The following is a 12,696-nucleotide window of genomic DNA, read 5'->3' as shown; positions in this document are numbered from 1 at the left end:
ACTTTGTTCCAGTGGTTTTTGGATGCAGAAAATCTTATTATTGTACCTTTAATGTCAAAGTTACTGAAGAATTATTAACTCACACATGACGTTTAAAGTCACAGCAGAGTATTTCTCTCCATGTTTATTGCTGGACTCGCACTTGTATTCTCCACTGTGATTAGAGCTGATTTTTGAGATGTTGTAGATTCTTCCAGATCCTACAAAACTTCCTTCTTTAAACCAGCTGATTTCTGGAGGTGGGTTTGAATCACTGCTGCAGATCAGAGTCACTGAATCTCCCTCCACTATTTCAGCAGATGGACTGATGGACACTGAGACGTTCTTTGGTGGATCTTAAAGAGAAACAGTCTTCATTAAATATCACAATAAAATTAACATCACATGCTATCTTTAGAAGATCTAAAAGTCCAAAATGTAAGTTTTGCAGCTACGGATCACTTAGACAATAAATAACAAAGATATTGCTTGATGACACAGTGACAGAGTGTGACATTTTGGGAGTTTTCTTGTTCCAATCCACAGTTATTTTCACTTTATAAGTATATTTTTGGTGACAGAATCCACAGCAAATGAAAAAATAATAATTGTTGTCCATCATTAATGTGTAAAACTAAGAACTGTGGCTTTCTTGAAGCTAGATTGTTGGCTTTGATGCTTTAACTACTACTACATTTTTACAGGAAGCACACTGTGTTTTCATGGTGTTTACTAGAGCTGGGTGATATGGGCAAAAAGGCAAAATAATGATCACAGTAAAAATTTTCATATGAGTTGATATCGATAAGTATTGTGATAAATGTCAGATCATTATTACAAACAACTTTTTCTGTTACTGTGTATAAAGATATATTTATAAATGTAGCAATGCTTTGCTACAGTGGTAATCAATGAAAATTTGTATCGCTGCTGTGGAAATAACTTTACCAATCAGTGATTAGTTATTTTATTTAGAAGGCAGGACTATTCCACCACATTGTGTGTTGCAGTTTCTCTCATTCTTAAAGGGTTAGTTCACCCAATAATCTAAATTATGTAATTTATAACTCACCTTCATGTCTTTCCAAACCAGTGAGACCTCCGCTTATCTTCTGAACACAGTTTAAGATATTTTAGAATTAGTTCAAGAGCTCTCAGTTCCTCCATTGAAACTGTGTGTATGGTCTACTGTCCATGTCCAGAAAGGTAAGAAAAACATCATCAAAGTAATCCATGTGACAACAGAGGGTAATTTAGATTTTTTTGAAGCATCAAAAATATATTTTGGTCCAAAAATAGCAAAAAATAAGACTTTATTCAGCATTGTCTTCTCTTCCGTGTCTGTTGTGAGAGTTCAAAACAAAGCAGTTTATGATATCCGGTTCGTGAATGAATCTTTCGATGTAACCGGATATTTTTGAACCAGTTCAACAAATTGAACTGAATTGTTTTAAACGGTTCGCGTCTCCAATACTAGGGCTGTGAATCTTTGGCAAGGCAGCGTTTCAATTCGATTACGATTCATAGGTTTTCGATTCGATTCAAGTACGATTTTCGATTTAGAACAATTCAATTCGATTCGATTCACAATTAAATTAAATTCGATTCGATTATAACGATTCGATTCTGCATTCTTTAAGTGCATTCACGGGATTATTTAAATGCTTCTACTAAATTCTTTAAATGCTTAGTCAGGGGGCAAATTACAGTAGCATTTATGGTTAGAGAACCATAGGTTAGAAAAAAAAAAACTTTTGTCCATTGTTAAATGCTAGTTTAATGATGCGACATGGCATACGTAAAAATGTATGTAAGCCAAGTTTTTAAAAAAGAGCTTAAAGAGTATTATGTATAAGCTAACATTTTGTCACACCAGGGCCGTAGCCATAATTTCAGAAGTGACAGAAATGTCAAATACAATCAGTTCATGTATGAAGCCTATATAATAATAATAATAATTATTATTATTATTATTTTTTTTTTTTTTTTTACAAGGAATTATCTTCTTTTTAATTACTTTTAATTAGCTGTAATAAATCAAATACACTGCTAGACAATAATCAATCATTTGTAATCTATATATTTTTTTCCTAATGGCAATTTTATGATTGTTTTATATACTACACTGTAAAAAATGTTGCCGTTAAATAACAGTAATTTTCTGGCAGCAGGGGTGCCAGTAAAGTACTGTTAATTTGCAGCTCTTAACCATTATTTTACCACTCTTATTTTTTAACAGTATTTTACCGTAAATTCTACCATGGAAATTAACTCCACTCCCACTGCTTCAAACAGTTCGAGTTTTTAAACTAGCATTCCTACGATGTTAGTACTATGAACTTATTTCATTTGAGTCCACTGAGAAGGAATATTTCTTACACTTAATGTGCAGTAATAAAGTAACTAAATACATGACTTTTACTCAAATCACTGCAGCTCATTGTCAGCTGTATTACACATGTATGTGCTGAAGTACTTAACACAGAGATCACCACTGTATCAGCGACTCCACATTAACTGTCTTTATATAAAGCAGCAGAAAATAAGAATTTGTGGCTCATCATTGACTGAAGCACAGGCTCTACTCTCCAGCACAATGGTGAACAACGAAACTACACAACTAACAGATCTCTCTTGTGCAAACACACATTAATACAGTCAAGTTCAGTATTTACTCTCATTATCAGTGTATGACTTTGCCTAATTTTTTTTCTATGGATGTTCACAAATATTTTAGTTAAATTAACTTTTTTTTCATTTGGTAAATCTGACGTTTACATTTTACAGTATATTACTGTTTTTCCTTGACTTGACGGCAAAAAACTGTAGAAAAACACTTTTTTTGCTGGCAACCATTAATTTACGGCAAGAAACAGTAGAAAAACAGTCATTTACTGGCAGCAGGGGTGCCAGTAAATAACTGTTTTTCTACAGTTTGTTTCCTGTAAATTAATTACAGTTTATTACTGTTAAATTATGTTTCATTCTGTTTTTTCTTCATCTTAAATCTTTAACCCTTTAAACCCCACAAGAAAATCCTCAGTTTTAAATGAACACTTATAATGTGTGCACACTACAGAGTGTTAGAGTAACACTGAATCAGTGAAGTTAATGAGATAATTCGGTGATTAATTGATGATTGAGCATTAGTGATAAACACCTGCAGAATCACTGAAGGAAAGAGAAACACAAGAACTACAAATGACTTCAGCCACAGCCTTAGATGAAATCAACTGAATAAAAGAATACATCAAATCTCTCAAGATCTGATTAAACAACTACTAAAACAGCTTCACCAGATTCACAATACTAACCAGACTGACTTTATTTCTGTCAGATGTCTACAGAAGAACTTATGGAGAGTTAAATAGGTTTAGGTGTTTTTTTCACTACCATGATGGAGATCAGTGTTTGCTTTAGTTGGGCTCTTGAACGTGACTTTTCAACAACTAAGGTTTTTTTTTTTTTTTTCATGCTGTAACAATGCGCCTTTGGAACCTGTTATAGCAAAACAAAAGTACACAGAAGAAAAAAAATCTGATATTGTTGTTTATAGATTGACAAGAAAAAATACTATTATTTCTGATCTAATCCTGTATCTCTTCTCTTATTGATATTACAGCATGAGAAGGAACACTGCTGAGCCATAAGTTATGAAAGACTGTTAAGAAAATGTCACTCTTAATAAATAAAAAAAACCTTTGCTCAAATTTAGACAGATATATCAAGAATCAGCGTATGAATCACAACAATGGTGACAATCCACAAAATAAATGAACAGATCAGTTCTGAACATCACAACACATGCTACTAAAACTTAAAACAAATGCAAAATTATAAGCACATAAGAATTCAAGAAAATAAGTGGACAATTCAGGGGCATAATTTATTCATGCCGCAATGCATGCTGGGAATCATGGATGAGTTTTATCCTGTGCTGGTACCCAGCATGCATTGCATCATGAATCTTTTGATTGTCACCATTGTTGAGATTCATATGCTGATTGTTGATTTCTCTCTTTGAGTGTTGTGGGGACTGCTCCCCGAAATACTTTTTAACTAAAACTAGTCGTTAAATCCATAAATACTGGTTATCACAATACTTTTCAATCTTACAAAAATTGAAGTGTCATTCACTCAAATACTTCAACACCAAATTAATATTTGATTATTATAGCAACACTTTAAGTCTAGTAGATCATGCCTGTTAGAAACAACCATAATCACTTGACTATCAAAATTAATACTGCTGTAACAGATGCATCATAAAGATACAAATACAGCAATAAAACAAAATGTAAAGTGCAAAAGTCAATGATCAGGAGCCAAACTAAAGCAAACACTGATCTCCACAATGGTTATGTCAAACGAAACAGTAACATTATCATCTAAATCTCTTTAATTCTCAATAAGATCTTTTGATCTCTGTTCTCTGATCTGACAGAAATAAAGTCAGTCTGGTTAGTAATGTGTGAAGTTGGTGAAGCTGTTTGTTGATCGTTTAAATCTTCAGTTGATTTCATCTAAGGCTGTGGCTGAAGTCAGTTGTATTTTATGTGTTTGTCTTGTTATGTTTTTTTTCTTCAGTGATTCTACTCATTAACAGCAGCTGTTGATCAGTGTCTGAATTCACTCATTAGTGTTCATTCTCTCTGTCAGGTGGACTATATTAGTAAACTCATGTAGGGGATAGTGAATGAGGGTGTAGGGTGTGATTTGAAACACAGACGCTGATGTCGACTTTGAACGTTGTTAATTTTACGATATATAGCAGCAGGCTACTTCTCGAAAACGATGAATATTACCCAGAATGCACTGTTTTAATGAAAAACAGTATTTTACTGTCGAAATTTGGCTGTTTTTTTACAGCGATTTTTAACAGTGTAGGCTACATTTAATTAGCAATTATTAAAATTTTCTGCACAGAATAAGGTAGAAAATATACTTTATAGTTTCTGTACTGTAATAAATGTCAATTAGCACTGCATCATTCATAAATTGTTTGTGGATTTTTTTTTTTTTTTTTTCATCAGTTCATTCTGCTTTTATTCAGTTTAGCTGCAGATATAGCCTGGCATGTCTATGAGAGCGAGATCGCTTCTCTTTCAGTGTGAAAACGTCTTCATCTCTATTTTACTTTTCCTCTCCATCAGCGAATGATTCTGAGAGAAAACACGCCAGATGTCTGTTTGCTAATGAAACAAACGCTACTTTCATGCATCTGATTATCAGATAAATCTCGCGCTCTTGTTTCAAGGTCGTTGTTAATGCTGTAGTTAATTTTAAAAGTTTCCTTCGTAAAAACTTTTTTCCTTCGTAAAAACTTTTTTTCAAGCTGATTCAACTTTTAAGAATGTGAATCAGCTTGAAAAATCATGAACAGTGCATCACCAATTAAAATAAAGGCTACAAATTGGAAGTACAATCAGGGCTGTCCTTTTTCTATAATTCTAGAGTAGGTTGATCTTGATTTATTGATTTGTTCGTAAACCAGATATCACAAACTGCTTTGTTTTGAACTCTCTCACATCGGACATGGAAGAGAAGACAATGCTGAATAAAGTCTTAGTTTTTGCTATTTTTGGACCAAAACGTATATTCGATGATTAAAAAAATTCTAACTGACTCTCTGATGTCACATGGATTACTTTGATGATGTTTTTCTTACCTTTCTGGACATGGACAGTATACCATACACACAGTTTCAATGGAGGGACTGAGAGCTCTCGGACTAAATCTAAAATATCTTAAACTGTGTTCCGAAGATAAACGGAGGTCTCACTGGTTTGGAACGAGTTATTAATTACATAATTCTGATTATTGGGTGAACTAACCCTTTAAGTAATAGAAGTAAAATGTCTTTGCATATCTATAGTCTTTGGTGTAGTATATTTGTTTGATTTGTGATTAAAATGCAGTGGTTGCCCTCTGTTTTCAAATAGCTACAGATTTTATTTCATTTTTATTTATTTACTTATTTAATGTTAAGATATTTATTTATGTATTGCTTAAAAATAGCCAGTAGACTTGTAAAAAAGAATGTGAATCAGCTTGAAAAATCATGAACAGTGCATCACCAATTAAAATAAAGGCTACAAATTGGAAGTACAATCAGGGCTGTCCTTTTTCTATAATTCTGGAGTAGGTTGATCTTGTCTTTCCATGTGGGTCACTAACGCTGTTTCGTTCCACTTTGGTGCATAAACATTATAGTGAACGTGTAATTGTTCTATTGAGAGAAAAACATATTGTGAAAATTATTGCTATCTCTTTATTGTTGAGCCCCATTGTCTACTAACAAGCAAAGGTAGAAGGGAAATGACACCATTGACCGGCGATACAAAGATACGGACCATTTAACTGGTTAAAACTGAATTTCCCTGGATTTGAACATTTTTGGAAACTTTTGGGATAATGTAAGCGCTCAAGTCAACAAAACATTTAACTCCATTCTAGTAGTTTTTGGATTTTTCAATGCAAAATTTTATGTATTTTGTTTTCAGTGTCAAAGTTACTGAACAATCATGAACTCACACATGACATTTAAAATCACAGGATCAGAGTATTTCACTCCATGTTCATTGCTGGACTTGCACTTGTATTCTCCCCTGTCATCAGAGCTGATGTTTGAGATGCTGTAGATGCTTCCAGATCCTACAAACGTTCTTCCTTTAAACCAGCTCATTTCTGCAGGTGGGTTTGAGTCACTGCTGCAGATCAGAGTCACTGAATCTCTTTCCGCTATTACATCAGATAGACTGAAGTTGGACACGGCGACGTCCTTTGGTGGATCTTAAAGAAAAACAGTTTTCATTAAATATCACAATAAAGTTAAAATCACATGCCATGTTTAGAAGATCTAAAGGACAAAAATATATGTTTTGCTGTTACAGATCATTTACTCAATAAGTCAACAAAATATATAACTTTGTTCCAGTGGTTTTTGGATGCAGAAAATCGTATTATTGTACCTTTAATGTCAAGTTACTGAAGAATTATTAACTCACACATGACGTTTAAAGTCACAGCAGAGTATTTCCATCCATGTTTGTTGCTGGACTTGCACTTGTATTCTCCACTGTGATTAGAGCTGATTTTTGAGATGTTGTAGATCCTTCCAGATCTTAAAAACCTTCCTTCTTTAAACCAGTTGATTTCTGGAGGTGGGTTTGAGTCACTGCTGCAGATCAGAGTCACTGAATCTCCCTCCACTATTTCACCAGATGGACTGATGGACACTGAGACACTGTTTGGAGGATCTTAAACATAAAAAAAAAGTTTAGTTACAGACACAAACTCTACAAATTAAAAAGAAAGAAAGAAAGAAAGAAAGACAAAGGGACTGAATCTGTTCTCACAGGTGACACTGAGCTGAACAGCAGGAGAGATGTAAGTGTGTCCCTGTACACCACAGCTGTATCTGCCTGTATCCTCTCTTCTGACTGACTGCAGCAGGAGTTGATTGTTTCTGTCTCTTCTCTCAGTTAATGGCTGTGAGTTTCTGTACCAGATGAATGTTGCTCTGTCAGTCAGAGCGCAGCTGCTTTTACATGTCAGATGGACTGAATCTCCCTCTGTCACTGTCTCAGGAGACTCCACCTGAAGATCTGAACACAACACACACATTATATCTAGTGCTGCTGTCATACACTGATTAATATTCCATATCAGTTACAGGGAAATTGTTTCCTAATGGTTAGAGGGTTTGACTCCTAATCCTAAACCTGTGGGTTTGAGTCTTGGGCCGCCAATACCATGACTGAGATGCCTTTGAGCAAGGCACTGAACCCCTAAGTGCTCCTTGGATGCCACAGCATAAATGGCTGCACACTGCTCAGGGCATACACTTTGCATGGGTTAAATGCAGTGCATGAAATCTGAGTATGGTTCACAATACCCTGAAAAAAAATGTGAAGCAGGATTTACTTGAAAAAAGCTTGTACAGCTTTTTCACTATGAAAAGGCTAGTTAATTTACAAACATTTGCCAAGTAAAAACTTAAACATAATTATTAGTATGTTTAATTAGACATTTTTGGGTTTATTTGGGAATTCCCACTTAATTTTGTTGACTTTTAGTTAGAAAATTGTACATTTTTTAATGGTTATCACTGTAAAAAAGCATGCTCTTAAATATCAATAATTTTCTGCAGTGAAAAAAAACAATACATAAGATTTACTTAATTTATCTTTCTTTTGCTAATTTTGCACTAATATATATTAAGCAGAGGTGGGAAGTCCAGGGTCCAAAGAGTAAAAGTCCTGCCATATTTTTGCAACACCCATGAACTCAGCAGCAGAGGAGGAACCAAGTCATTCCTTCCAAGTCACAAACAAGTCTCAAGTTAAATCCCAAGTCATCAAAGAGTTAAAGTTAATGAGATCATTAAGTGACTAATTAAATGATGATTTTGCATTTGTGATGAACACCTGCTGTTTACAATCAACATCACTGAAGAAAAGAGAAACACAAGAACTACAACTGAATTTAAGCACAGACTTGGATGAAATAAATTTGAAGAAAAGAAAGAAAAAAAAAACTTTTGCGGTGAGTATTTGCTTCCATTTGGGCTCTTGAATCTTTTTTTTTTTTTAGTAGTTTAGATAAATTTGTTTCTAAGCAATTGCATTACATTTCACAACAAACTTTTGTGCTAGGCTCAGTCAACTCTTGAACTAGCAGATAGCTTATGACGACTGTATGATCTTGACTTAAATTTCTTGATTATGCTTTAAAAAAAAGATAAATCTCATTATAAAAATGCAAACATAATTCAATATATAAACTGTTTTAGGATTAGGCATTTGGTGATCAACATTTATCATATGATCCTCAACAGTGGTGAAATAATTATTCATACTACAGTGCATTATGGGAGTTTTTCATGTATTGCAATATGAAGCATTTTGTTGATTGTCACCAGGGCCGGTGTTCTGTCGATTTGTCCTACGCTGTCAGATTTTCCTACCTCCCACCAAAACAGTGGGTAGTACAATTCCACAATGAAAATTGCTACTGTAAAGTTATGGTTTATTAACGTCTACACCTACCACAACCCTAATCATACCCTTACAGTACTGCAAATACAGTAATTATGTGTTATATTCGCAGTTGTAGCTAAAAGGGATACAGTTACAGGAAACCAACAATAAATATTATTTTCTACCAATTAGATTGCGTTTTTATTAAAGTCTACACCTACCACAGCCCTAAACCTACCCTTACAGTAATGCAGATACATTAAATATCGTTGTTTAGCATGAGACAAAGGACGCGATATTGATGTGCGCGTGCGCAGTAAACCCGGGTAGGAAAATCTGACGGGGTAGGATAAAATGTCAGGACACCGGCGCAAGCTCAAATGCCGCTCTAGGCAGAGCACGATCGTGCTGCCCCCACCTCACATTCACAATTATGGATCCTTAAGATGCATGTAAACATTTTTTTATTTATTTTATCTATGAAATAACACTAAAATAAAAACGTGCAAGCATGTTTTCAGTTTTTTTTTTTTATTCTGCAAAAAGGTGAAAAAGGTACAGAATGCAACAGCTGCATATAATTTCTGTTTTATAGGCTAATAGATAGTGTAGCCTACACAATAAAACTAAACATATGTACAACTTTTAAGCTCACAAAGCTGGAGGTTTCGAATTTTTTATTTTTTTTACTTCTACATATATACACACATTTTAGAAGCGTGCACGTCGGGCTTTCGCATCGGCAAACGCTTTGATTGCATCAGTTTAAGTTTTTAGAAACTGCGATCTCCAGAGCTCACAGTGATGGGGAGAGTGAGAAGCACTCTCAATGCTACAAAAACATCCCTTTTTCACAGATGAATTTAAGCGCATCCAGTGGTTTAGATCCAGCAACCAGGCGTCTGCCCAAATCAGTCAGCTCTTCAAACAATTCATGCCCATCAACATCCCGCGAGTCTCCATGAGTCAGGGCCTTTTCCAGTCCTAAGCAATCCTGAAGAACTATTGTATTCTCCTTTTCTTTGAGAGATGCGATGTCATGTAAAAATCCAAATACGCGCCCATTGTCTAAGCAGCGAAAAGCGCTCTTCCACGGAGGCGATTGTACTCATGACCAGATAATTTTATTCGTTTTGACATTTTTGAACATACAGTAAAGTATTTTGCATGCACATAGACCTACTAATAGGGTGCTGCCGGGCGGGAATTTTTATTTGAAATGTAAAGTTTTTTTTTATTTTATTTATACTAAAATAATTAAATAAATTAATAATTCTCTCTCTCTCTCTCTCTCTCTCTCTCTCACACACACACTCACTCACTCACTCACTCACTCGCCTTCTCTCTCTCTTGCCGCCCTGGCTGAGCTACCGGCCTAGTTCGCCTATAGGCACGTACCGGCCCTGATTGTCACATTGTAGTGATTCATATGCTGGGTCTTAATATCTGTGTTTGTCTAAAAAGCTCTGAAAGTCAAATTTTCGTAGGTATTACACAGATTTAAAATTGATTCTCTGTAAATATTAGAGTATTACTTTCTTTTACATGCTATAGTTTCTCTAGAATGAATAATTAAAGCCTAAATATGAGGGAAAAAAACATTTTGGACATACCAACGCCTGTGGTTCCAACACACAATCGTGACCCTTTTTCGTTGGGGTTGCATTATCCTTAAGAAATAAACGATACGCAAATACATCGTCAAACTGGGCTTTGTTTGTAAAACAAGCATTTTAGAAATGCAGGGAACAAACACAAACAATTGCACAACTCCATTGATGCTCTGTAAAAATAAACTCCATCCACTGGTCCCTTAATGCTGTTTTTTTTTGGTAATCTGTGCAGGGTTGTCTTTCCCTGGCAACCAAAAACACACTCCTTTTGTGACATTTCGCGACGCTCTCGCTCTGATCAGTGATTGTCTGTGCTCAGCCTCTCAGTGCTCTGCTATACGGGAGCGCTCGCTCTTCCGGCAGACGTGCCCTCAGGACCCATATAAGGAAATTCCGCTCCATCTAACGTCACACAGAGCCATACTCGAAAAAAACTTTCCGAAACTTGTGACAAACCGGAAGGAGTATTTTTGGAACAGAAATACTCCTTCAAACGTACAACTTAATTTTTGAAACTTTGTCCATGTTTAGCATGGGAATCCAACTCTTTAACAGTGTAAAAAACTCAGTATGCATGAAATAGCATTTCACCCCCCCTTTAAGACTTAAGCAAAATTATAAGCACATAAGAATTCAAGAAAATAAGTGGACAATTCTGGAGCATAATTTATTCATGCCGCAATGCATGCTGGGCGTGAGTTTTATCCTGTGCTGGTACCCAGCATGCATTGCATCGTGAACCTTTTGATTGTCACCATTGTTGAGATTCATATGCTGATTGTTGACGTCTCTCTTTGAGTGCTGCTGACACTAAAGCTCAATATGTTTAAAACTAAAACTGTCATTAAATCCATATGTTCTGGTTATCACAACACTGTTCAATCTCATTATTCAATACTAAAGAAACAAAAACACTGTGTAATTCACTCACATATCTCATCACCAAATTAAGATTTGATTACTGTAGCAACACTTTAAGTCAGTCTAGTAGATCATGCCTGACAGAAACAGTCACAATAACTTGACTATCAAAATTAATATTGCTGTTACAGATATACCATTAAGATACAAATATAGCAATGAAACAAAATTTAAAGTACAAAAGTCAAGGGTCAGGAGCCCAATTAAAGGAAACACTGATCTCCACAATGGTGACGCTAAACTAAACTAACATTATCATCTAAATCTCTTTAATTCTCAATAAGATCTTTTGATCTCTGATCTCTGATCTGATAGAAATAAAGTCAGTCTGGCTAGTAATGTGTGAAGTTGGTATAGCTGTTTGTTGATTGTAAAATCTTCAGTTGATTTCATCTAAGGCTGTGGCTGAAGTCAGTTGTAGTTCTTGTGTGTGTCTTGTTTCTTTTTTCTTCAGTGATTTTAATGGTTAACAGCAGCTGTTGATCAGTGACTGAATTGACTCATTAGTGTTCATTCTCTCTGTCAGGTGGACTATATTAGTAAACTCATGTAGGGAATAGTGAATGAGGGTGTAGGGTGTGATTTGAAACACAGCCGCTGAGTGTCAACTTTGAATGTTGTTAATTTACGATATATACACTGTAAAAATTTTTGCCGTTAAATAACAGTAATTTTCTGGCAGCAGGGGTGCCAGTAAAGTACTGTTAATTTACAGCTCTTAACCATTAATTTACCACTTTTATTTTTTAACAGTATTTTACCGTAAATTCTACCATAGAAATTAACTCCACTCCCACTGCTTCAAACAGTTCGAGTTTTTAAAACTAGCATTCCTACGATGTTAGTACTATGAACTTATTTCATTTGAGTCCACTGAGAAGGAATATTTCTTAATATAACGATGCAAACACTTAATGTGCAGTAATAAAGTAACAAAATACATGACTTTTACTCAAATCACTGCAGCTCATTGTCAGCTATAGCACACATGTATGCTGAAGTACTTAACGCAGAGATCATCACTGTATCAGCGACTCCACATTTACTGTGTTTATATAAAGCAGCAGAAAAAAAAGAATTTGTGGCTCATCATTGACTGAAGCAAAGGCTCTACTCTCCATCACGATGGTGAACAACAAAACTACATTAAACGATTTCTCTTGTGCAAACACACATTAATACAGTCAAGTTCAGTATTTACT

At 35.0% G+C, this 12,696-nt stretch overlaps 1 protein-coding gene across 1 annotated transcript in view; it reads right to left on the bottom strand.

Annotated features, from left to right (window-relative positions):
• Positions 1-60: 60 nt before the first annotated feature.
• Positions 61-12,696, bottom strand: part of LOC127948421 (B-cell receptor CD22-like) — an 82,113-nt gene continuing 69,477 nt past the window's right edge. The window contains exons 7-10 of the mRNA XM_052544854.1: positions 7,338-7,586; positions 6,987-7,238; positions 6,514-6,771; positions 61-335 (exon numbers count right to left, since the gene is read on the bottom strand). Of these exons, the coding sequence (XP_052400814.1) occupies positions 61-335; positions 6,514-6,771; positions 6,987-7,238; positions 7,338-7,586 (1,034 nt within the window). The remainder of the gene's footprint in view (positions 336-6,513; positions 6,772-6,986; positions 7,239-7,337; positions 7,587-12,696) is intronic.

This window comes from Carassius gibelio, chromosome B1 (genome assembly GCF_023724105.1).
Source record: "Carassius gibelio isolate Cgi1373 ecotype wild population from Czech Republic chromosome B1, carGib1.2-hapl.c, whole genome shotgun sequence".
Taxonomy (NCBI): domain Eukaryota; kingdom Metazoa; phylum Chordata; class Actinopteri; order Cypriniformes; family Cyprinidae; genus Carassius; species Carassius gibelio.
This window is presented reverse-complemented; position numbering and strand designations above follow the sequence as displayed.